This window comes from Rhinichthys klamathensis, unplaced genomic scaffold (genome assembly GCF_029890125.1).
Source record: "Rhinichthys klamathensis goyatoka isolate OS25496 unplaced genomic scaffold, OSU_Roscu_1.1 h1tg000032l_1, whole genome shotgun sequence".
Taxonomy (NCBI): Eukaryota; Metazoa; Chordata; class Actinopteri; order Cypriniformes; family Leuciscidae; genus Rhinichthys; species Rhinichthys klamathensis.
The window spans coordinates 4,755,031-4,782,409 of NW_026606581.1; the positions used below are offsets into that span (position 1 = coordinate 4,755,031).

General features: G+C 38.6%; 1 protein-coding gene across 16 annotated transcripts in view; it reads right to left on the reverse strand.

Annotated features, from left to right (window-relative positions):
- The window catches only part of gphna (gephyrin a), a 107,807-nt gene that overhangs the window by 38,133 nt on the left and 42,295 nt on the right, over nucleotides 1-27,379 (reverse strand). For 5 of the 16 annotated variants that reach the window (XM_056245645.1, XM_056245652.1, XM_056245650.1 and 2 more), the window contains exons 5-11: nucleotides 25,388-25,482; nucleotides 25,190-25,256; nucleotides 20,361-20,633; nucleotides 19,795-19,911; nucleotides 15,539-15,670; nucleotides 3,075-3,116; nucleotides 178-252 (exon numbers count right to left, since the gene is read on the reverse strand). In XM_056245645.1, the coding sequence (XP_056101620.1) occupies nucleotides 178-252; nucleotides 3,075-3,116; nucleotides 15,539-15,670; nucleotides 19,795-19,911; nucleotides 20,361-20,633; nucleotides 25,190-25,256; nucleotides 25,388-25,482 (801 nt within the window). The remainder of the gene's footprint in view (nucleotides 1-177; nucleotides 253-3,074; nucleotides 3,117-15,538; nucleotides 15,671-19,794; nucleotides 19,912-20,360; nucleotides 20,634-25,189; nucleotides 25,257-25,387; nucleotides 25,483-27,379) is intronic. The other 11 variants (XM_056245654.1, XM_056245653.1, XM_056245648.1 and 8 more) reach the window with 6 other exon arrangements.

The window sequence follows — 27,379 nt, forward strand, 5'->3', positions numbered from 1 at the left end:
AGAGAGATTGTTTAAGACAAGAAGTCAAAGCTATAACAAAAAGTGCCTTGATGCTACATCAGAAGGCTGTGGGCCACGTGCAACACTCTGAGGGAAGACTCTGGTGCATTTTTGTATGTGTGATTGACTGAGTGCTGACTTATGTGAAGATTAGGGGAGAAAGGGATATCTGTTTACCTGGTCCAAGGTAGAGTACCTTGACTTGAGCGTGATGACCTCATCCAGGTGAGCCCTGAACTCTCTCCGTGAGGCCTGGAGGAAGCCACAGGACAGTAACTCACCTGATACAGCCTTGCCCGTCAACAAACACACACACACTTCACAATATACACTGTCACAAACACACACTCTAAGGATCATCTAACACTGATATGAAAAATATGAGGGGGAATCAAGCGAAAAGTCATAACAGCAAAATAATCCTACTACTTCTACTACGCAACCAAAGAGGAGCAAAGCAGCTGCAGCGTGTCTCTGTGTGTTACGCCGATTTTTCATCTGATCTCTAAGAACAAAAGAGGCTTCCGTGGATAATGAGCACTCATGATTGTATTAAAGCTCATTTCTAGAACTCCTCCAACTTTGTGAAGCTGGAAGTGTTGCAGAAAAGTACAATATTATGAGAGATAAAAGTCTTTAGTCTGGAAGGACAAGCGTGTTTTTGGTGGTTTTTAAAGCTGCTGTAAGCAATTCAGAAATCATGCTAACTTCTGCCACCATTCCCCATCCTATTATACACTCTCGACAAAAAGCCGCCCTCCAAGGGGTGAATCTCATCAAATCTTTCAAGAACATGTCTTAATCATATCATATCAAAAAAAGAAAAAATATATTATATTAAAGGGGTCATATAATGATACATGCACTTTTACAAGTTGATTGTACTGAAATGTGTGTTGGCAGTGCCTGTACACAACCATCATATAATGATAAAAATCTATCCAGTGTTTTTTTTTTTTTATCTCCTTATATGTTTTCTTCTGTCTCAAATCAAGCCGTTCGACCGTGTGACGTCACAAGGTCGAACGCCCCTCCCACGATTGTTGATTGACAGCAGCGTTTCAACACAGACCCGCCCTCGCTCGTGAGCGAGCTGTCAATCATAGTCCACGCGGACCGGCGCGGTCATTGTTGATATGCTGGAGCACTGTCTATGAGCAGAATGGCGTCTAAGCGATTGTGGTGTTCTGTTCTTGGGTGTAATAACGAACACAGCAGTCATTTTAATGTTCCTAAATCCGAACCGCTGAAGACGCAGTGGCTGAGTTTGTTTTCGAAGGGAATATTCCCCACGAGCAACGTCAATGCTTTCATGTCTGCGCGAATCATTTCTCAGCAGACTGCTTTATAAACGAGGAGGGTCAGTATAAAGCTGGTTTTGCTAAGAAGCTGCTCCTGAATAAAGGATCGGTACCAACTATTCGTGTTCCTGCTGAACCCCCAGAAGAACTGAAGTGAGTGTAACGTTTTATTAACCTTTATATTAATATTTATATTAATCTTTGCAAATCGCTTGCAGGCTTCACGATGAATGCGTCTAAAGGCCTGTTCACACCGGGACGAATTTCGCGCACGATATTCGCCGACGTTTAACGCCTCGTGACTAAACAAAGGGCGCCAATGTGAGTGTGCACACCGACACGAAAAACGCCACGCGTAAAAGCGTCATTTTTAAAAAAACGCCTCGGGTTCGTTTTTTTGGGTTTGAAGCACCGCGTCAAAAACTATCCGACCAATGAGATTGGCGCTTTTACTCACGTGTCTGGAGCTTCTGAAGTTACAGTAAAACACAACTTGGGGGCGCTCAAACACAAAACAGTCTTGGCGAGCACACATACGCAACGGCGAAGAAGATATACGCCAAGTAGAGTCTACACTGCCGAGGAGAAATAAGACGAGGAAGATGCAAGGCAAGATGAATGTAGAGCTGCTGGTCTCGTTGGTGTCGGAACATAAAGAACTATATGACAAACGCGACAACGACTACAACATAGGACTATTTCTGTTTTACATTAAGCACCATCTAATGTCAGGGAATGAATTGGCATGTTCACTCGGCTCATCGTCAGCGAAAATTGCTTGGGTGTGAACACAAAAAACGCGTTGAAAAACGCTGGCGAATAACGCGCGCCGATATTCGTCCCGGTGTGTACGAGCCTTAAGGTTTACACTCAGGGCACATTACAGCATGTTTTCTATGTACGACGTTCTCAATATAATTCATAATCCCACGTTTATAATGAACAACGCGTTATGGTTATTGTGTTACAAACGGTGTAGCACAGAACAGAGGGGCGGGGTGAGCAAAGCTCATTATCATTTAAAGTCATATGCACTGAAACGGCGTGCTGAACACAGAGCTGTTTTTGACCAGGTAAAATAAGTGTTTTCTTACAATACTAATGAGAATTTTTAATTAAAGTATATTACAAACTTTTAATTTAGACCCTAAAGAATCATATTAGCTTGTACAAAAATGGCATATATGACCCCTTTAAATAATATTTTTGGAAAATTACTGTAATGTGAAAAAAAACAATGATATATTATTTAAATGGTATTATATTATCTCTATATGTTGTACAATTAACAGTATTAATGTATCATGACAACACTTGTTGTCTTTAATATATTAAATAAATAAAAAACTACCTATTAAAGTAATGAGAATCACCATTGAGAATAACAGAAAATACAAAAAAACACTAAAATAATGCAATAATAATTTGATGATTGGTGGTATTTCATAAAAAATTGCTTACAGCAGCTTTAAATATTTTTTTTAATCAATCATAAAATGTTCCACATATTATGCTATACATTTGTCTAATTACTGATCACTTTATCCTTATTTAAAGACAGAAAAGTTCACAATTCACGAGAAACTGATGAATTGAAGCACACACACAAACACACTCTCAAACACACAAAACAAACTATGAGGCATTTTGGGGGTAAATAAATGAACCGATGAGACAGACTTGCTTCACAGGGATGAGTTGTGCACGTGTGAGGTGTGTGAGCAATGATTGGCCGAGTCTCTGAGAGGCGGCGCAGTGTAAAACATGCTGTACCTCTGTGACACTATAAGTGGATGAGCAGGAGGTGAGCCGGGCCTGGTGTAGGGAGAGAGGGAACAGGGAAGAGGAGGGTTAACACTGCAGCCACAAGCAGGGGGAACACATATAAACAGCATTCCCATCATTACAGCGGCTCACAGGCAAGTGCTCTACAGGGAGAGGACACATTCAAGACACAGGTGGCAGCAACCCCACTGCCAGTTTGACTGGACACAACTGCACACGTTTGCCAAGACCTCCAGAGAGAGATTATCTTCAAACACAAAATGAAACATGCAACAAACTAGTTACAATGATAGCTCGCTGACAAAAAAATAAAAAAATAAAAATAAAAAAGTGAATTCTGTCATCAATGACTCAAATGCATATCATTTCAAACCTCACTGACTTTCTTCCTTTAAACACAAAAAGAGAATCTCAATTTACTTACTATCGTTTACTATTATGGCAAATGGCCAGTATTTCTCTTGCAGCATGTCTGCTGTTGTGTCGCATCAGAAGAAGAAAGTCATGTGGGTTGAAAGATATGAGAGTGAATGATGATGGCAGAATTTTCATTTTTTGGAAGAACAATCCCCCAACAATTTTTATATTTTGAAAGAGGATAAACGATGGACAACAGAATCCTTGCTCTTTTAAAATAAAATAGTTTAAACATACTCTAAAACTCACAACACAAAGCTTCATCTCTCCATTTAAGAAAACTAAACTGCTTTAAAAAAAAAGGTAATTCTGAAATAGTCATGGTTATAACATCACAACATAACATGACCGCCAACATTTACATTTATCAACGCCCATTCAGCAACTCAGCCCACTCTGATGAACGACAGTGTGAATTAGGCTAGTATTCTCACATTCAATTAGCCATTCATAACACAAGTCAATTAAATACAGAACTCTTACAGTAGCAGGTACAGTAACAAAAACAGCCTGTTTAATCTCACTGTTTTTGGTACAGTGTAAGATTCTATAGAAATGTAGAACACGGTCACTTTAACACAGACTGCCAATGTAGCTGTATGTGTCAGAAGATAGGTACATGTCTAAAACAGAACTTAAAGAATGAGATTAAGGATGGATTGACGTGTGAATATGAAAAACTGAAACTATGGTAATGGACACACAACTGGACAAACGCATACTTCGAATTAAACAGAACCAGTCAAGTCTATAATGTACCAATACGTGTCCTTGAAAACTTGTACCAGCCTTTAACCCAATAGGCACACACACACAAAAAAAATGAAATGCAGAGGCACTGCCAGATACAATATGTATCTCTTCCACAACTGCCACACACCTGTCACATTCAATGACAGGGATGTGTAATCGCCACGGCAAGCGTGAGGGCCTGTTCTCCCCTTCAGCTGACCTTCAATCTCCTCTCCATTCATCAATGGAAGAGAGAGAGAGGAGGTGGGGGTGGGGTGGGCTCGGGAGCAAAGGGTCATTGGCCTGTCAATGTCCATTTATTACACTTCCAGAGAGGTTAAGCCAGATACGCTGTCTCTCAAACTAACACACGCAACCTAAACATGTTATTAGTGTTTATGTGGCTTAAAGTGCCTTATTTCGGTTACCCCAGTATCCTATATTTAACAATTTCTGTGTGACATTTCTTCTTTTTGATTATTCATAATAAAGGTCCGCCCTGTTTACACCTAATATGATACAAATAACACAAAAGCATAGAATATTGGTCTCTCCAGCACTTTTGAGAGCTATGATAATACATTTTAAAACTGAAACGGGCATTGCAGAACACCTGTCCCACATGCTGACGGGCGAGGTTGCTCCCCTCTTGCTCTCTTTAAAAAGTCAACCCATTTCAAGAGAACAAATGCAATCATACTGACAGCAAACATGCCCAGCGACGCAGCCAGTAACGTATTGCTTTCGATGAAAAACCTTTCATGCCAAACCTCCACTTAAGCAAAAGGGCATGGGAATTTTGTCTTCATGAAAATTATATTATTTTGTCATCATGACTTGTTGAGGTATGATTTTCAATTTGAACAGCCACATAGTTACATAGGCCTATATAGCCAGCGCATAACCCGACTCCTACTACACTTAACATAAAACCAGAAAAAGTGCAGTCACAATAATGTAATGTCATTTTGGTCTTTATTCATATAAAACAGAGCAGAAAGCAAAGGGATGGGATCGGAGAGGAAGTGCGAACATATTAGGCTTGTTCGACTTCATGCAGCTCTGCGCAGACCGATCGCCGGCTGACTTGAAGCAGTGCATGCCGGTTAGAAATTTTGTCCGACTTGATACAGCGCCGACGCCACGTGACTGTGACGTATGCCATCAAAGTAGCGCGAGAGCGATTCGAGAGTAGCCGGAGGACTCAGCCAGCGCAGCTTCTCAAGAGCGGCTGCAAGAGCTCTGATGACGACACAGCTGTTCCACGATTGGCCGGATTCACCGCATGACAACGATCACGTTTGTTTCGTGTTTATTCTCACACCTTTAGTTCCACTAAAGCTCACAAATCAGTTTTTTATAACAGTAAACACTCTTTTCATGTAGTCGCGATGTTATATTGTGTCATGTTTATCAAAATAAAACTGATTAAAAAACGTTGACTCCACTTCATTGATATAGGCTTATTTTGAACTTTATTCTTGTTCAAACAGATGCTGTATGAAGCAGTAGGCCTACATAAAGTATTGAATGAAAATGTCTCTGAAACATCTGTGTATTTTGCAAATATTGCATTTATTTCACTTCAGCTGTGGTAAAGTATACAAACACCACGTGATCTGCCATGATGACTGACGTAATTGCAGCAAACTACGGGAGCCACAACGTGTCCGGCTTCATATCTCCGTTTGCAGCTCCTCCCCGCCTGCACGCGGCAACTCTCGCCGATCAGTTACATCCAGCCGCAGCCGATGTCGAACACACCTAATGTGTTGGAGTGCAACACAAGAGGCTTTTTTTTAGGTTTAGAAATGGTCAGGTTTAGGGTAAAACATAAAAGTAAAAAAAATATATATATAATTTAATAAATTAGAATTAAATGTAATAAATGTCATACTTTTTTTAGACATGCAAATTGATAAAGATATTTGATAAAGACACTATCAACGGTGAAATGAATCTGCAGCAGTCAGGTGGGGTACAGGTCAGTGCTTTTTCAGTTGTTTACGATCATTATTATTGTAATGTTATGTGCTTTGAGACATGCGCTAGTTTAATGCCGTCTCTCATGGCGCTTTTGTTTGCTCCCTGCTGTGTTATGAAGGAGGCGTGGCTTTGGAGACGCTCTGAAGGGAGGGTGGGATCTTATGCTTTCAAAGCTAGCTCGCTATTGCTAGTCTCTCTGAAAATTGCCTACCCCTCCTTTAATTACAGTCTCTTTTTTATGTCTGTTGTTGAAAGCCCCTCCAGGTGGTATCCTTAGTCAACCCTATCCCGCAAGCACACACTAGTGAACACACCACACACTCGCCTCAGTGAACACACACGCTGTCCCTCTGACCATCCAGTGAAGCAAAGGGTGAGCTTCAGTCTGAATCTATCTGTCTATATCTCATATTGCTGTTATCTCAACTTATTATACATCACACACATGATGGGAATCACCAGTGATTAAGAGGTATGATACCATCATGTGTATAGTGTCATAAAGTGTTGTTGTTCTTATCATATATGACACACTGAGTGGGTCAATCTACAATAAGTGTTGCAAACTACATCTGAGCAAATAATATACTATAATAATGTATATTTGTATTATAACATAATATGGTAATTTATTCAATAATATTTGTGAAATGCTGAATAATGAAAGAATATGAAAGAATAAAAGACACATATTGCACAATTAAAGTTAATTCAAATTGCAAAGGTTGAGAACAACCAAGTATTGTAATTTAATTCAGTCATACATTCTTTTTTTTTATCTGACATTTTTAATGCCAAATTTTGAGGCCAAATACTTGGTGTCAGAATTTGTTGCAGGATGTTGTTGGAATTTTTTTAATGACTGTATTGGAACGGAAACATTGCATCCACAGCATCTGTTATAAATCTTAAAGCTCCAGTCCTGGATTCTGATTGGTCAGTATGTTCCAGCTGTGCTAAAATTCATGATATGGTTACAACACCTATAGATGCCATCTTTTAGCATTTGTTTACATGTCATATCTTAAATATTTAATATTTGTATTATATTATATTATAGTTATTGTAATAATATAGTATTTTTGTGTTTACTTGTCAGACTAAATATTCAAGAGCTAACATGTTTTGCATTATATTATATTAAAAACTTAGGATTTTTTGTAATATCTAATTTATAAAATGTTAAAAATGAAAAATAAAAATGCATGTTTTTACATGTCAGACTCGGAGGCCGTTTACACGACACTGTTTTCAACTAAAAATGGAAAACTTTATGCGTTTTGGCCATTCTTTTACAGGACAACAACGTTTTGGGGGCCTGAAAATGCACATTTTAAAAACGGGGTTTAAAGTGCACGTTTTTGAAAACGATTCCGTTATCGTCTCTGTGTAAAATACCGAAACGAGAATTTTTGAAAACCGTGACGTCATGCACATGCATGGGCGGCGCTAGGGAGGGGCTAGCAGGTGCTTCAGCACCCCCAAGAAAGACCAAAGCACCCCGATAGCACCCCCAAAATAATGTCTGGAATCAATTATATTCAAATATATGTTATTTCGAGATATTAAGTCGTTATTTCAATATAATATCTCGGTATTTCGACATAATAACGGCAAATTTTTGTCCCGCCAAAGCCTTTTTTGATCGGTGAGTGATGTAGAATAGAATGACTGCTGCGCTTGACAGGGCGCATCACGAGCAGAGAGAGAGAGAGCCCCGGCCGCGCGCACTCTCACGTCTTCAAACACTTCTCGCGCAGATTAATCAAAATCAATTGACACGATAGTAAAAGGTCGGAAGACCGCAGTTTCACGTGGAGCATTTGGAGATTTGTTCTCCTGAATTACCGCGGTGTGTGAATTGTGCTAAAAAAAAAAACACGTTGCCTAGCTTATCGTCTCTAAAAAGCGTTCCGCCCATTCAGCTGACCTAAACCACATTTCAATAAACGAAAAAACGTATCCAGTGATATGTTTTCTGTATTGACGCAAATCTTGTGTGATGTCCTAAACTGCCGAGATAATCACACAAGCGTGCCGTAGACGTCCTGACACGTCCGATACGCAAACGAATGACTCATTCTAACAATTCACTTTATTGAATAGTTGAAACAACTGACATGTCCAACACTGAACTCACGAGACCTCTGAATCGGTGTATAAAAAATCGGTAATTAGATTAGTTAACATTTACTATTAATTAACTGCACTTCAGTTAATTGTTTCAATATTTAGAGAGTCAGGCCCACGTACATATGTGTGTTGTAGCCATTAAATAAGCGCATTTAATTTCATTTTTGTTAAAATATTATAATGTGTTTTTTTTTTACATCTATGCTGATTATGAAAATTAAACAGCTAAGATGCGCGATATATCGGAAGATATGATGGGTCATTTTGACCACTAAATTTACATTTAGTCATTTATTTTAGCAGACTCTTTTATCCAAAGCGACTCAACTGAGGACTAAACCAAGCGAGTCATCGTGAAAAGGCAAAAACAACGCAAGAAGTGCTCAAAATACCAGGTTCGGACATTGCTCGGAGTAGCATAAGCCAGACAAGAGGATTTAAAGGAAAAGGATTTTTATTTTTTATGTTAAGTAGCTATAAATTAAGTTTTGTTTTGTAGAAAGCCTTTTTTAAAGTGAATTTCGTTTTGTATAAATTGTATCTTAATTTTAATACATTTTTTATCAACCAATTGACTGGGTATAATAGCCTAAATAAAGCAAATATATAACAGACAATATGATAAAGATAAGGAGGCGCGGGCGCGATTGCATTGCACGTGAACTGGAGCACACCTCAACATAAATTTTGTTCATTTAAATAATAGTGTGTGTGTGTGTGTGTGTGTGTGTGTGTGTATATATATATATATATATATATATATATATAGGCTAATTGCGCAGCTCCCCCTGTCAATGATCTAGCACCCCCTCAGCACCTGCGTTAAAAATTATCTGGCGCCGCCCCTGTGCGCATGTGTATTACTTGTTCACTTAGCGTTTCTTTACAAAGATCGCCAACTACTATAAAACTACAAATACATACAACTATATAAATATGCATACAAATACAATCACCAACTACTGGCCTGGCATACAGCGTTTTTAGTTGTTTTCGCAGATTTCTGTGAACGCCGATCGTTTTGACAATGTTGTTTGTCTGTATGCGAAAAACGCAAAGGAAAAACGTTCTTAGTTTTTTTTAGTACATCGTTGTCATGTAAATGTAGCCTAAATATTCTGTCAGAGAGATAGCCTGTTTTTGCTTAATATTACATTACATCACAATACATTACGTTACATTATATTATATTATTACATTATATATTATTTACAATAACATTGTGTTGGAACTTATTCATGAAATGTCTGTTATAAAACTTCTGAGAAAATAGTGTCTTTATAACGAAAAATCCAAAGTGTGTAAAAAAAACAAATTCCCCCTCCCACAAACAAACACACACTATGAACATGAGTGCACATGCACACACAACAAAAACAAGCATACGTACACTTGCCCAACAGGCAAACACGCATAGTTAGTGACAGAAAGAAACAAATATGCACAAGTCATAAAGGAAACGACACAATTCTCCCTGTAAGCACCTGCACCCTGGAACTGTTGTACATTTGTAAATTTGGGAAGCACTGATACTACATCAACTACACTTCCAAACAGTGGCATTCAGAAAGCCACAGTAATGTATCCTGTACGACCACATCAGACCACTGCAGCTGTTACAAAACCAAGTGGCTGCTCCTTACGCTGTAGATCATGCTGCACCCTGAAATCCCCCTGTCCCACGATCCCCCTCGGAGTCTATCTGAAGCCCTACTCACTTACACCCCACACGCACACCAAAACAGACACGTGTATAACAAAACAGAGTGACGCATCAGAGAGGAGAAAGACGGCGCTTACCATGCTTTATCCTGGTACACAGAAGAATGCCGCAAGTCTCCCGTGCACACACTGACACACGCACACACACAGTCACACACACACACTACACGCATGAAGCCAGAGAGAGTGTAGGAGGAGAGAAAGAGGTGGAGTGAGACAGCATGCAAAAGCGGAGGATGAGTAAAAAACCACTGGGATCTAAATTTGGAGGAAGTGCAACCACAGATTTGAGGGATGCACGGCATAACGGGGTTGACGGCTGTGTGTGCGGTTACGGAGTGTTTTCTGAAATCAGATCGGCTCAGACGAAGCATGTGAGTGGGTTAAGAGAGGGAGAGAGAGTGTAAAAACATATTATGCATTATTACCTCTGTGTTTAGTGCGAATGGAGAGCTCACAGCCAAACAGGGTCTTATGTAACAGCTGGACGATGTGCTGAGGGAATGCAGTGAGCATATGTATGTGTGTGTGTGTGTGTGTGTGTGTGTTTGAGTGTCTGTGTTGCCTCTGGCCGTACTGGATGATGTATGCTCGGAAAAGGTTTTTAAATCACACGCTGCTTTCACACTGCACACAAATACAATTTGGCTTCACATCCGATCTTTAGGCCTGATTGTTATTTTGATGAAATAGGAATTGTTTGTTCAGAATGTTAAGTTTCAGTGAATCCTCGTTGTAACGATTTTAGCGTCAGCATGGTTCTAAAAGTCTCTCTCATACAACAAGCTGTCAGCTTGGAAAGAGACGACTGGAAAACTGGAATTTAGCCTCTGCTGATGTCTACTACCCCATTCTGCTGACCAGAACATAAGCTACATTTTATGCATTCATGAATATATTGTGTGCAAAACTGCTGATTTGTTCACTACACAGTGAATGTCACATAGTTCACTATATAAGGAAGGAGTCAAACAAAAAAGAACATATCCAAACAAAGGTTTGGAACGGCATGAGGATGGATTTTTTTTATGTACTATTTAAGCGCCTCTGTCTTGGAAAACAAATGGTTTTGGGAAGTCAAACAATCCAGTATATATAATGTACAGTATAAAGCAGTAGAGCTGCATGAATCGGGATAAATTGAGATTTTTTTTTTTTTAAATAGAGATCAAGATTCTCCCACGATTCTGAATAGACAACGAAACAAAATAACATGTAATTTACTCGAGGTTCTGACAAAATGTTAACTGCTGTGGTCCATTTAAAAATATTTAATTAATTTTAATTAATTATTCAAAAACAAATCTGTTTGAATGAATGATTCAATGACTCACTCAAAAAGGTCACTTATTTTATTACTGGATAAATCTGCATCTTTGAATAAATTTCTCGAATGAATGATTCAATGACAAATAGATTTTTTAACAGTCGCATTTCACCACTTAGACGTGATATACAATCTTTATTTGAAGCGTCGAGTTATGAAAGGTGACAGACATCAGTGTTTATATCCAAACTATAAACTTTTATTCCAGTACTTCTGTGATCATTTGAATTATTGTAAGACAGAATGAATGTGTGGTTGAAAAGACTGTTTGTGAAGCTGTTTTATACCTACACGACAACTGCTCTCTCTGGGTCAGCGGCAGCGTAAACGCAGATTTGAATGTTTGCTGTGATCGTGCTTGTCAAAGGTTTAATAGACACAGGAAAATAGTTGTCAATTAAGAATAAGATCATGTGGGTGTTTGAATCGAGATTGCAATCTTTTAATTTTAGCCTAAAAATGTGAATATTCGAAAGTGATTCACAATGATTAAAAGCCTCATTATCCTAAAAATGTTAGGATGATTTTATGATAATGAGGCTTTTAATCATTGTAAATGTCTGTTCATGGGGTTATTACATGTTAAATGTATTTTTGGTTTCCTATTTTCATAAAACGTATGTCTGTCATCTTGTATTAATTTACTTGCTAAAATAATAAGTATGTTGTATCTTAAATCTAGGTAATGGTATATTTAGTCCAAAGTATACTTCACTTTTACACAAACGCTAGGGTCCACACTGTACATGTGCAGCCCGATTCTTCTAAACGGTTGAGTTATGACATTTTGATTAAGAATTATGAGGTCAAACTTAAATGAAATGCTCAAAATAAGATCAATGCCATGCATTTAGAAAACAGATTTGTATTTGATTACAAATTTAATTTGGCCCCTCTATGAATGTGAGCCCCACCACAGTCTCTGTTTCTCTCTCTCACACACACACACACACACAATATCCACATATAAATTCTCCACATTTGTTAACCTGCGATAACTCTATTTTTCCAGGTCTGGGAATTCCCCAAATGCTCAAGCTGGTAGGTACACTGCTAAACAGCGCATGTAACAGAGTACACACACACACTTCTCTGCACGTTCTTTACTGTGTGTAGCATCTAACTGTTAAGTGCCACCTGACACCCTTGTTCAGCAACTAAAGCCAAACTGCCAGACACTTGTCATAAAAAACAACAGTCAGCAGAATTAAAACCCAGCCTGAGGTCAACACTGAAGCTTAGAGCACTTCATTGGAATTCTGCTTACCACAGGCTTTCACATACATCCTAAAAAAAATATGATATAAAGAGGCCAAAACATTTCCATTATATACTTCAAGCACTTTACAGACCAACTTTCCAGTCTGTTAGACAAATACTTGTATCTATTAAAAGGAAAACACAGTTGTAATACACACTGTGTTCACTAGAGGGAGACAGAGAAACTAGTGCAGCACCACTAATTACTTATTCTTATTATGTTGACAGATTTCACGCACACATGACTTATGTGACCCACTGTCTCATGAGCTAAATGGACACACATACAGTGGTCCTGACGCATGATGTCCACGTCATCAGGGCCAAAATAGGAAACACACACTAATACTATGACACTAAAAAACAATTGAGAAAGAGCTGAAATCAAAGTAACTTGTCATACACTCCACAACAAAATGTAACTTGTTATACACACAAAGAAATGACTACATTCAGAAAACAACTCGATGGTCTACACCAATAGCACTTTCCATTCAAAAGTTGAGATGCGAGTGCATGTTTGATAATGATGTAGCCTGGTTAAAACCAGACCATTCTCAGTTGTAACTGAGTTATGGTCTGGCAAAGCGTCATAGACAAATCATTTCCAGAGGGGCGTCACCAACCGACGTCGCGGATAGACCTAAACCCAATCAGAGCGATGAAGGAGATGACGTATGCAGAGCAGCAGAAACATCTCCGAGTGTTGTTCTTTGCTCGGTTTCTAACTAAATGGAAACGTTCAAATCGCTTAAAACAGACGCGATAGCTGATTCGAACGAGTGATGTTCGACGGCGGCATCCATCTTTGTAATGTAGGCTACAAAATCTGCTTCAAAATCCCAGCGCTGTTGTCATCGTGTAAAGCCCGCCCCAACGTTTCTGATTGGTGCCGCGATTTCGGGCTTGAATGAGCTCTTTGCCAGACTAACTTTCAGAGCAAATTTAAATTAGCCGGAAGTTGTCTGGGTTTTCCCAGGCTAATAATGATGTATAAAGTGACCAAATTCTGACACGCACCGGGTAGTTCTAGGAACTAGCCACCAGGGTGGTTCCCCGAGAACTAATGGTTCCCCTAGGAACGTTTTACTGGTTGCATTCGCACCGCCAGTGGGAACCGGTAGGGACTCTCAAGTGATGTAAGCCGCGCTTGTTGTTGTGACTTTTATTTTGACGGCGCAGCAGACTTTTATTTTGACGTCACTGAGATCGCCAGCCAGATCCTGCCCTGAGCACACAGCGCTCGCATTCTCCGTGTTCATTAGTTTATGGTCTGTCTAACAGTCCTATATAATACTTTATTAGATAGAACTGTTATACATAGAAAGTAGACAGTAATGAAAAGTTATTAGCGTATGCTGTGTGGTTGATGTCCAGTGTTGCTAGCTGAGCAGAAATACATGATCACGTTTCGCTTGGTCCCCTCAAAGTTGTGTTAGATTTTCTCTTCCGCGTAAAGGTTTAGAGGCCCATCTATCACTGTTTTTCATGTTTGTAGAGTTAGTTTGTTGAGTAAATATATAGGCTACAATCTGTGTGTTTACGCAGCCTTTTTAAAAATGGCGGGTACTGACATTCCGTGTGCGTTCGGCTAATCAACACTAACATCACGGATAGTTCCTGTAGTGCTGGTTTAGACCCTACTCTGATGTAAGAGCTAAATTAGTTCCTCCAAAAGAGTTCCTAGAACTAAAATCGTTCCTAGTTCCTTCGGTGCGAACACGTCAAAATCCAGGTACTTCCGCCAATAGTTCTAGGAACTATGAAAAGGTTCCTTCGGTGTGAAAGCCCCTAATGCGAGTTAGGCCCTGTTTACACCTGGTATTAAGATGCGTTTTGGTCGATCGGATCACAAGTAGACGAGGGAGACACATTCCCGTTTACACCTGGTGTTTTAATCCGTCTCTTTTGTCCACTTTCAATCACTTCTGTCCTGATTTTTTCGAGGGGAGGGTCTTTGGCGGGTAAATGTATGTGATTTTGCAGATCTTTCGATCTAATGGGCAAAATAAGCTCGCGCAATTTACAAATGAACGCGCATGGAGACAATGGAAAAAACATACGGAGAGCAAGAGCTTTCGTTTCTGCTCTGATAGCAGCAAGACCACACTGAATTCTGGGAGAGAACATTGTGATTGGTACATTTTTCGTCTTCAAACCAAATTTGGGTCTTCATCCGACAGAGTTTAAATCCAGTTTGGCTAGTGTGCTTCCCATAATGTTTCCGCATTAGGTCAGTAGGTGGAGACCAGGTGGTCCTTTTTGGCTGTTCGAACGCATTCGACAACATGAGCGTTTACAGTAATAAAGCAATCCGGTTGAATGCGTTTTCGACTATCTCTGGAAGTGGTCGAAAGTGGACAAGCTCAAAACGGTTTAGACCCTGTTAACACCTGTACACCATAGACCAGCGTCGTCCACTTGTGATCCGATCGACCATCTTAAACGCATCTTAATACCAGGTGTAAACAGGGCCTTTAAATAACTGTTAATGCTGCAAAAAAAAACAAAAAAACACCCAAAACAGCTCCTGAATATCTTAAAGAAAATAATAACAAATGTTATGAATTAATAGCCCCTTGCAGAATTCATCTAATCATACCGTTGGATCTAAAACAACAAACTGTCAACCGCTACAGGAGGAAAATCAAATTGGCCAAACTTAAAATTCAGCCAGTGAAGAAGCCCCGCTTCTCCTCTCACACGGCCCAATGAGCAAAGTCACTGCTGTCTGGAATGCAAAGCAGTGTGTCAAGCAGCCAATGAGATGGCAGCAGATGAGGATCCAGCCATGGAGGATACTGAGTGCATGACGAAACAGAAAGCTGAGGGGAGAAGGAATGGTGTGAATAAAGGAGAAGGGGCGGAGTCTTACTTTAGGGGTGGGGCAGGAGGCAGTGGAGAGGCGGGACTGCTGAGCACAAGGAGACTCTGAGGGCGTGGTGCTGAGAGAGGCGGTGTCCCGCGGCAACACCTGCACGCCTCGTGAAATGATGGACTCTGGGATCTGGAAATAGAAAACCGTGACAGTCAAATTCAGTAAAGAATTGTCAGAATTAAGCATTTTCACTTAAATAGTATTGTTTACACTACCATTCAAGGGTTTGGAGTCATTCAAAATTCATACTTTTATTCAGCAAGGACACTTTAAATTCCTCAACAGTGACAGTAAAGCAATTTATAATGTTACAAAAGATTTCTATTTCAAATAAATGCTTTTCTTTTGAACTTTCAATTTACCAAAGAATCATAAAAAAAACAAGGTTTTCACAAAAATGTTAAGCGGCACAACTGTTTTCAACATTGATGATAATAAGAAGAAATGCTTCTTGAGCACCAAATCATTATATCAAAATCATGTGAGACTGAAGACCAGAGTAATGGCTGCTGAAAAAAGCAGCTTTGCCATTATAGGAACAAATTGCATTTTAAAACATATTAAAATAGAAATTGGTTCATTGAAATTGTAATCATTTTTCCACAATATTTCTGTTTTTACTGTATTTTTAATCAAATAAATGCAGCCTTGTTGAGCATAAGAGACTTTCAAAAATGTGAAAAAATCTTAATTATTCAAAGCTTTTGAATGGTAGTGTATAATGATGTAAAATGGTTGAGGAGGACTACGATATTTTAGTTAAACTGAAATTAAGTCATTAAATTTAAGTAGAAAAAGTAAATTAAAAAAACTAAATAATTATGTGTATATATACTGTATAATTATTTATTACAAATATAAAAATATATATTAAACAAATTCTATATCATATCTAATAATTTTTAATGACACACATATACATCTTTTTTTATAAATATAAAATATTTATTTTATTTATTTAAAGAAATGAAACCCCTGATCTTTTACAACAATCTAATTTTTAGTCGTTAACATGACCTCCATATGTGTTGGCTGGCACTTTGCAAAGCATTAGCCAATCATAACACTGCTTATTTGCATATAGAACTCTCAAAGGCACAAGAGAGGGGTGGTAAATAATGTAACACAACATTAAACCTTGATTAACATGGATTTTCAAATCCTACAGAAGCGCATAATATGGCCCACTAAATGTCTGCAGAAAGTATCAATGAACATCCACGACGAAGACAAATATTTGAAACGCCATGATCTATCAGAGTGATATTTGTTACTGTATTCAGACTGTGACTCTCTGCCTTTGATCCAGCAGGCGAGTCTTCGTGCAGTAACAAACTGCAGCTATGCTGTCTGGGAGAACCGTGGTGGGATTAAGCAGGAGTCTGATGGGCAGAAGGGCGAAGAGCGCAGGGATCTTCCACAGGAACGCTGGGGCTTAACGGAGCACTAATTAACACTGGGGCTAAATCAAGGCCTCGCAGGAAAGAGCAGCTCCACAAGCGCTTTAATTACCCAGCGCAGAAGCTAACCCTGCGCTAATAATAGCATTCGACTCAACCTCTGCCTTCCCAGGAGACTTGTGCTACGAGCGCTCCCTGTGGAGAACACAATAATGCCAACCTGCATGACCCCATATTAATTACTATATAAAGACAGCTAATACAGGATATACACTCAATCCTCTGCTATCAGGGAAAAAGCTTTACAAGACCAGGCAAAGCTGAACAACAAGACAAATATTGCTTACTAGATAATAAACATGATACAAGGCACTACAGAAAGACAGTGAGACGTGCTTGCCAGAGCAAAACTAAGGTGTTGTGGGTGGTTGCCAGGGTGTTACTTACTGGCAAATTCAAAAAAGCAAGACCTCGAAGTGCCAAGTCTATGATATTTTGGTCTCTAGATATAGCTGTATGTCTAAATAAATAAACAAATAAATAACTATATTACTCATTTACATACATTATATAAAACTTGAACTGAATTAACATTAAAAAGGTTAACGTTCTAAAATAAATTCTCTCATGTTGTTATTGTATTGTGATGCAAAATCATTCAGATTAATGAAAATTAATTAAAAAATACATTTAAAAAAAATAACATTTAAATTATGAATGAAATTAATGTTAAATGCCTGGTTTGCTGAATTTTTTATTATTAAATAATATTAAAAGAGATGGTACAGGTTTACACGTATGTTTATATTACACAATCTACACAAAAGTTAAAGTGCCCCTATAATGCTTTTTCTGATATTTCCTTCCATGTAGCGTTTAATATAGCGGTTTGAGGATGTAAAATGTCTGCAAAGTTTAAAGAGCATGATAATTAAAGTTATTGTCTACCAAAAGAAAGAACCAATTCAGAACTGCCTGAAACGAGTTGCCAGTAATTCCAGCCTTACTTCCTGCTCAAACCTATGTAGATTTGTAAAACAATGACCCCTACTTTGACCCCATCCTTAAACACTACACTATAGCCTGGAAGAGCTTGGTTCATGATGTAGAAATGTCGAGAAGACGCTGTTTTCTGTCGCGGGAGTAAATCCACTTTGCATGCACTTTCAAAGGATGAGGACTTGAATTGATACGGTAAAAACTAACACCATTGTTACTGTTCATATCACTGTGTATTAGGGTTGGGTACCGAAACTCGGTGCCAATAGGGAACCGGTTCCGACGTAAACGGTAGTAACCAGACCGAATAAGAAAGAAAATTTCGGTGCCTGATTTCGGTGCCTAACTTCATTAGGCACACACGCGCACACACACACACACACACACAAGGTCTCTCGCTCTCTCTCTCTCCGCCGTGCGTGTGCTACACAGTTTGGAGCACAGTTTCTTCTGTCTCGCATGCGCGCTCTTTCTCGCAAGGTTTGGCTCCATTTCACGTGTAAAATTACGTGTCAGAACGCCCTCTGGGTGTGCCGATAGTCTGAATCCCATATAGAATCAAGCCAATTCATTGGCTGATGGCGCCGCATCGACGCACTTACGTCGTCATACTATGCTGTCGCGCGCGCGCCATCTGCTCCTCAGATTTCTCTGCCGAAAAAGGAAGCTGGTCGGCAGCGCGAGAAGCTTGGCTGCGTCCCGTTCCCTATTGAGAGATATGTTACACCAACCAGAGATGTTCTCTTTCATAGGTTCTCTCAACGCTGCGTAGCTAAGAAGCAGTGGATTTGTAGGCTGCTGTATCACGTGCCGTTTGAACTGACGCGCTACAGCGATCTGTCACATTTCAAAGAGCCAAAACGTTATTTATTGTGTGAATCTCGTAAAAATATTGACAGAATCTGACAGCTGTGGATTTGTTCCATATCAAAAGTAACCTTCTCTGTCTTGTCTGTCAGTGTCCTCTTTGTCCGCGATTTTTCTGTGTGAAAAGGGTCATTTGCGTGAGTCTCACGGTCAATGCGTGAGAGTTGGCAGCTCTGCCTGCTAGTAATCTCTATTAATCTCCAGTATTATTACATTGTTTGATACAATATTGTTTCATTTGATATTATGTAAATATGAATTTTTATTTTATATTGGTTTTATTATTACCATATGTTACTTGTATTTATATTGTTTAAAGATTTAAGTTAATATTGTGTCCAGTTTGGCCCTGTAAATTAAAGGGTATTATTTTTTTGATAAAGTGTGTGCGGTTTCATTTTCTTAAGTACCGATTTAAGAACCGTTTAAGCACCGGAACCGTTTAAAAAATACCGAGTAGGTACTGGAATCGGATAAAACCCAAACGATACCCAACCCTACTGTGTATACAAGTGCTGAGGAAGCCTTCGGAGCTGAAATTCAGATATGGTAATGGACGTTTGGTTTCTGCAAGACGTAGGCCAATCAGAGCAGAGTTGGCTCTTGGAAAGGAGGGGTTTAGAGAGACAAACTGTTTATTGAACTGCTTTAGACACGGTGAGAAAATAGGTGATGCTGCAATGGAGACCTCCAAATCAAATTTACGAACCTTTAAAATAGCATAATAGGGGCACTTTACATTAATTCAAGACTGCAGTAGATAAGTAGAAGAAAGTAAAAAGACCTGGAGGAGTCAATTATTTAATATTTTGGTCTTTAAATATGGTTTTACGACTATGGAATGTTTTTCCTGTTTTTTCATTGACCAATAGTAATAGTGACAAATCATGACATTTCATTTCTATGATTGGTTGTGAAACTGGATGTTCAAAAGGGCCAATGGAATATCAGGAGAGGTGAATATGGATGGAAAAGTGGGTGTCTTACCGTGTCGCTGCAGGAGCAGGTGAAATGGGAGGGAATGGAGGTGGGCGGGATGAAGCCACTCAAGGGCTGCCCACCTTTCGCCATGAAAACGGCATGGCTGGGATGAGACTTCATGTTCTGATGATGAATATGAGACATATAAACATGACAAAAGACTTGACACATGTACACACAAAACACAAAACATGAATTAATGGAGCATCAAGGGCAAGAGATGATGAAAGAAGGGGTAGAGCGTCATTTTTTCAATGTCAAAATTTCAGTTTTCCTTCTCCTATAGGAAAACCTGTTTGAAAGCAGTTGCTGCCAATCCACTAGTGGCACAGAAATGACACACTTTACCTTTGAATACAATACGAAATTACTTTATTAGCCTATTTAATGCAAGTTTATCTTCATAAAGTGATTAAGAATGATTTCTTTTGGTAATTTTTTATAATTTAAAGAAGAGAAAAAAACAATCTGATACAAAAACATATCAGTGAAATAAGCCAGTCTTAGATATTAAAAGAACAGCTTGAGCCAGTTTGAGTGTTTGAGACCAAATAACCATTAATGGTGCTCACCTTAGCAGCAATAGCAGCTGCTGTGATGTGAGAGGAGCCGCTGTCCTCTGTGGACGCAATGCCACTGTCCTTCTTCTCCTCGTCCTCTTCCTCACACTGCACACCCTTGTCTTCTGTCTGCTTGTGTGGGCTAGTGGTGGGTGGAGGGGAGAGGGGCGGCGGAGGGGATGGCAGGTCCTCTAGAGCGTCGTGTACCTCCTTCACCTTCACTATGGCGTCCCGTAGCAGGTCTATGGCGTGGGGCAGAGCGGGCAGGATGAACTGGAAGCACTCCTGTGAAAAGGGAGAGAAGAAACATGTGAAAGAATGAAACAGCAAGAAGATCTTTCAAACCCAAAACATGTTCCTTTCATATCAATGAGCTCATGAGCAGCTCAATTCTACAATAATGTGACAAGACAGTGGACAAGCAATAGAAATATGAATTATAAACGTACTTATAATTCATTCAATACTGAAAAGAACTTAAAAAATATATAAATATCTTTAAACAATAAATGAAATTTAATAAGTAATATAACTTGCCCAGTATTTGAGTGTGTAATGTATATTTATTATGAGTATCACATTGGTAAATGGCAGTTACTAATAGGCAGTAGGCAGGTTTCAAAGTTGTGGAAAAGAGCCATTAATTTAATTTAATTTAATTTAATTTAATTTAATTTAATTTAATTTAATTTAATTTAATTTAATTTAATTTAATTTAATTTAATTTAATTTTAAAAACAAATCAAACATAACATAAGTAAACAGTACATAATAATTTATATCTTAATTAATTAATTAATTAATTAACATAAATACAGAATATTAAACTTAGATAAATAGAATCAAGGTTAAAAAGGTTAAAATAAATTATTTCATTCTCTTATTATACTGTGTGATGGAAAATCTTATTGTCTGACATTCGGGTGAATAATAAGAAATTATGATTTTAACAATAAAATTTAAATATAAAACATTCCGGGGTTATTATTATTATTATGGTTTGCTGAAAATTACATTATTTTTTAAAAATATTATTACAAGAGATCCAGCTATGGTATCGCATTATACATGTCATTAACGAATCAACACACTAGCTAAAATAAATGCCTGACTGCAGTAGATTAATGATTGACAATAAGTATTTTTCTAATCCATTTGATTTTTCTTATACAATATTTGACATTAATATTTGTATCATACAATATTTAACATGTGCTTAAAAGAGCTTAAATAATATTTAACCTGAGCTACTCCTTTAAAATTTGAACAGTGGAATTATAAAAACAAATTAATCTGTTGTATCTGTGTAGTTCAACTTTCTCCAGCTCCTAAGCGTCAAGTGTACTGTTTAGCAGTAATGCGAGGTCTTTACGGCGTAAATCCCTCTTGTTCTCCTCCAACGTAATGGGCCACTATCTATCCGAATCCCCTAATAGGATGACATACAGGCCCAACCTATTGACACTAACTTAATGGAATTTCTAATACAGTTGGACATCCTCCATTTTGAGGCGATGAAGTCCGATAAGGACACAGCATGTGAACTTAACACAGGTGGCCAAACTCGATTGCTCTTAAACCACATTTCTTAAGTACTTCTGACAAGAGACATTAATAATAATGAAGGAAAGGACGGCAGCGGGGATGGAGACCGGTCCAGGGAGGGTTGATGCGGTGGAGTGTTTCCCCCCGCAGGTCTGATGTGGTTGCATCTCTCCGTTTTGGTGACTCAGAGTTAAAACGAAGATTAATGTGTGGAGACATTAGAAGTCCATAGGCTACTTCATGTCCTCTTGGTGCATGTAGGAATGGTCTATTTTTGTCTTCCTGGTGCAAGGTGAGGCACATGTGTGTGCGCTGCCACTCCAGATCAGAGCGCGCTGCTCTGTAGGAATAATGGCACCTGCGCTCAAAGAAAGAGTGATGGGCAACTCAGACACGCTGACCAGACAGGAACATGCCAATATGGATGTGTGATGTGAAGCCACATCACTGTAAAAGCAGATGGACACATTTCACGTCCAGTTTCCTCGAGACAGCAGTAGAAACCCCAACAATGTAGCCCTTATTCAGAGCGGAGGCATTATACGACATTTTGCCAGTCACTTCACTTGGTTTCTATTTTGTTGTGTTCAACAGATCAACCAAAATCAAGCAAAACAGGATTTAAAAACCAAACAAAATACAAAAGGTACACTGTGTACTTAATGGTTTTCATAAGGGAAATAACTATAGGTCTGTCTTTAAAAGAATTATGTTATCTTTAAAAATCAATTTATGAAATGCGGAGAAAATTAAAAGGATTTGACTGTTCAGGACACCTGACTGTTGACTCTATAATTTTTTATTTTTATTTTAAAGAGAGAAAACAAAAAATCTAAGTATATTGTATAATTTCCAATCAAGCTATCCACCTTATTCCTGACGACCTTACTGCGATTTGAATTATGGGTGGCACTTCCGGTTTGGGGAACCTCCATTCAAAAAGGCTGAAACGAATCATTTCAAATCATAAGGTTGCCCTACAAATAAAGCTGATCCGTCGGTTTGACTGGATGAGCTGTCAATTTTCCTTCATGATTTAATTTCAGACATCATGAGAATAACGTTATACTTGGTATTTTAACGTGACATGCCAAGAGCTCTTTTCAGTCTCTGCTTTCTTTACCTCATGATGATTTTCTTTTTTTCCTTTGCAATCCGCTGTAAAAGTATGAAAAAGGACAACAAATACGGCACATTTGTGGTCTGTTCTCCCGAATTTAATTTACGATATTCCATTAATAATTCACTGGAATGCACGAAGAATCTCTCGTTATTCTCCTAAAATCCTCACGTCTCTTTCCAGGTTTGTTCTCACAGGTAAACGCAATTTATAATCTGTCAAAATGACGGAAATCACTTTGATATAGTGTCACGTAATGTTGAAGTTAATGAACATTTTTGATTAAGGCTTGTTATACAATACAGATATATATTTGCCTACTACAGTGATATTTAACCAAAGACTCGCGCTTTTGGGGGCTATTTTTGGTCTGTTGAAAGTAACTTACCTTGTTGATTCTTTTAAACTTTTAAATTTCATTTTAATGTTCGATGGTTGAAGGATGAGTCGATTAATGTCATCTCATTGTGACACTTTTTTAACGTATTGCTTTCATAGAGCGAGCATTTCACTGATTGTTTACAGCTTAACGGAAGTTACACCCATAATTCGCACAAAGCGTCATGGGGCGTAGGAATAAGGTGGATATAATTTAGTCAAATTACACATAAAGTGGCAACATGTTAGTAAAGGGGTACTTAACCGATGGCAAAATGGGCTTTCAATAAAACTTGGCTGCCTACACAGTAAAAAAGGTGGATTGTTTTTTAAATTGGTGTTATCTGACTAGAGAAAACAAAGAAAAGAAAACTGCCGTTCTGTCAGTTCCCGAAGCAAAACGCCGTCACGTGCAGGTAAGAAAGCTGTTGCCATAGTGTTACATTTTGACCATAATGCATAAAGACATAGTACGATACAGTTTTCAGTGATAAACCTACCACTCTTAGAATAACTGTTTTGTTAATAACCCTCTGTCGATCCGACTGTCTGTGGGCGGGGATACAAAAATGCTGAAGTATAATCAGTTTTTATGAAAACCCTGGAGCTCTCAAAAGTTTCTCTGTCCAGGTAACACAGAGAACGAGTACACATTGTTCATTTACATATACTACTGACATTGTAACAATACAAAGCTGGTGTAAAATCTATGAATTTATACTTTAATTGTGTGTATTTAGAATACATAAAATACTAGCTATCTTAATTAGCAAGGAGTTGGCTATTTCATTCATTTATGTATTCATCACATAATAAAACTCAACAACACATCATATGAGATGTAGTGGAAACATTCAGGACTTTGAGAAAGTGCCCAAGGTTAAAGAAACACCAATTATGTTTATTTTAGCACTTCATGGCCCTTTGAAGGTTGTTTGTGTTTCCCATTCTAGTGCACACTGGGAACACGCATTCCCATTTTCTCAGATGTGCTGAGGTCTGTGGCCCTTCCCCGTTTCAAATTCTCTCAGTTTACTTAAACGGTAACAATTTTCCAGCATCAAAGCTCTTCCTGAGAACATTAGCGATCTAAAGGCGTTGCGGAGTTTCTCTGTGGACCGGTGTCTCTCTCTCTCTAAACCTTTAGCGTTGTGGCCTGGGTCTGTCTCCATTTTAAAAGCAAGAAGGGCAAACTCAGTCCAGAAGCAGAGTCGCTGTCACAGAGGAGGAGCTGGGGATGTGAGGAGGCTGCTTTTATGGGTCGTGGACGTGGGATGGAGGGTGCTTTTATTTAGGAAGGGAGAGGGGGAGTGTAGTCGCTGAGCTGGACTGAGCATAAAGGGGTTCTTCAAAGTTTAATCCCCTTATCGGCTCGGCTTCTGGACTTCAAAGCAGCAGTGACAGCAGAGTTCTCCGTGGCTGGGGCTGATGGGTAATGGAGATTAATACCACGGCCCTATCAGCAGAGCTGCACGGGAAGTAGCTCTAATAGGATTGGCCACAATGTTAACACGGTAAGCGAGGGCGAACGTATATGTGAGAGGTGAAGGAAGGGGAGGGGCGTATACTCATTCTATATAGCTTTTTACATGGCGATTTTTTTATTTAATTTATAATTTTTATTTATGTAATGTATCATGTATATATATGATATAGATTACTCCTACATAAATAAATACAATTTATAAACAATAAAAGCAAGCGCTTATATATTTTATAGATATTTCAGAATAGTTGAAGACAAGGAAGTGATCAGAATACTTATGTACCAAAAGACACACACACACAAATAGCTTACCTGTGAGCCCTTCTTGCTCCCAGGTAAATTAATGATGAGGGTTTTGCCTCTTATTCCACATACGGGTCTACAGGAAGGAGATGATTAGCATTTAATCCAATTAGTATTCAAAACACATCCTTTACACTTGTGTGTTTGAGATTGAAAGGCAGAGAGGAGGAGTGAGATGAGAGGACATGTCTGTGCATGTGCATTCACCTGGACAGCATGCCGAGTGGCGTGACATTTAGGGAGCCCATGAGCATTGCTAGAGCCATCCCTGGAGCTTCACGCTCGATCACCTCTCTGGTGGCCTGCGGACGACAGAACACACACATATATAAGCAACAACAAGTTCATAATCCGATGTCAAAAGCACCAGTTTTTGGAGTCAAGTCTTTCTACAGTACCTAATTGGTAGATGAGTGCTGTTTTTCTTGGTTCCTGAATAATTACTTGGTTTCTTGAATAAAATCATAAATTCAACCTGTTTTCTGACAGAAAGCTCTCAGATTTCATCAAGAAGATCTTCTTTTGTGTTCTAAGGATAAACGAAAGTCGTACGGTTTTGGAACGACATGAGGGTGATTAATTAATGACAGAATTTTCATTTTTAGGTGAACTATCCCTTTAAGAAAAGTGTTACGCTGAATTTTTGTGCCATCTAGTGGTTTAAAAGAGAATAAAGTCAAATGCGCCTTTTACCCCGGTAAACATTTTAAATGCACAGGCTTATTTTTTCAACTTATAGTAATACACCCATGACATCAAGCAGTACACTAGACATGGAAGGCCGGAAAGGAAGAGTTCACCAAAACCTAAAAATTCTGTCATCATTTACACCATCATTTACTGTCATCATAAGATTTTTTTTTTTTAATGTTTCAGTGTCTCAGTGGTTTTTTGACCATTCAATGAAAGTAAAAGGGGTCCAATGTTGTCCAAAACTCTTCAAAATATCTTATGTGTGTTCCTCATGAAAAACAAAGTCATACAGGTTTGATATGACATAAGGATGAGTGAATGATGACAATTATTGTTTCCAGGTTAAAATAAATAGCCTATATATAGGGGGCCTTCAAATATAGTGTCCGATAGTTGCCTTCGAGTCAAAAATGATCATGTAATGACTGCATGTTTTGTCTGTGTAAGTGCCACCAATTTTGATCAGTAAATGTACAATTTTCTTAATTTGGGCTCATACATGCTAACAGGCTAAGCTAATTCATCATTTAGAGCCAATTGTTCTTCACAGCACAGCCCCGTTGCTGAGAATCTTCACTACGAACACAATTCCAGTGGGCCTTTGATGTCTCTACTCTTCCATCTGAAATCCCCGTTCACTGAACCCTTCTCAGCCACCCAAGGGACACATATCCCTCCATCTCCACTGTCCCATCCCGGTGGAACACACACACACCTGCACACAGTCTACTCAAACATACACATTCAAGAACACACGCAAAGTCAGAAGAAAAGTGCACAGGAGGGAAGGAATAAGAGGAAAACGAAAGGGATCTCAGGCTAAAGGAAGGAGATAATTTCTCTCCGACGTGACGCACTGTGCCCTTGGAATTGAATGACACTTCAAACACTCACATTAAAAAGGATAAGGAGTGCAGGGTACATCAAAAAAAAAAAATCTACACAGCATCGTTCCACCAGGCACAATCCCCACCAGACAGACTCCCATATGGATATGCACTGTTTCACTCGTACACATCAATTACAGCACTTTTGTGTGGAGATCTGCAAGTACACTACACACGCATATTTTCTCCTTATGGATCAACTGACTTTTATGAGTCAGTTCACTTTAGTAAATCAAAAACATACTGCGCAACCACAGTGGTTCATCTGCCAAACAAATTACTCTTTTGTATATATAATTGGTGTTGGTAAGATTATTTTGAACGAAGTCACTTATGCTCACCAAGACTGCATTTGTTTGATCAAAAATTTATTATTCTTCTATTACTAGTCTTCACATGATCCTTCAGAAAACATTCTCAAATGCTGATTTGGTGCTCAAAAAACATTTCTTATTATCAATGTTGAAAAAAAAGTTGTGCTGCTTAATATTTTGTGGAAATAATTATACTTTCAGGATTCTCTGATGAATAGAAACAGCATTTATCACAAAGATATCCTTTGTATCATCTCTTTACTGCAACTTTTGATTAAATTAATGCGCCCTTGCTGAATAACAGT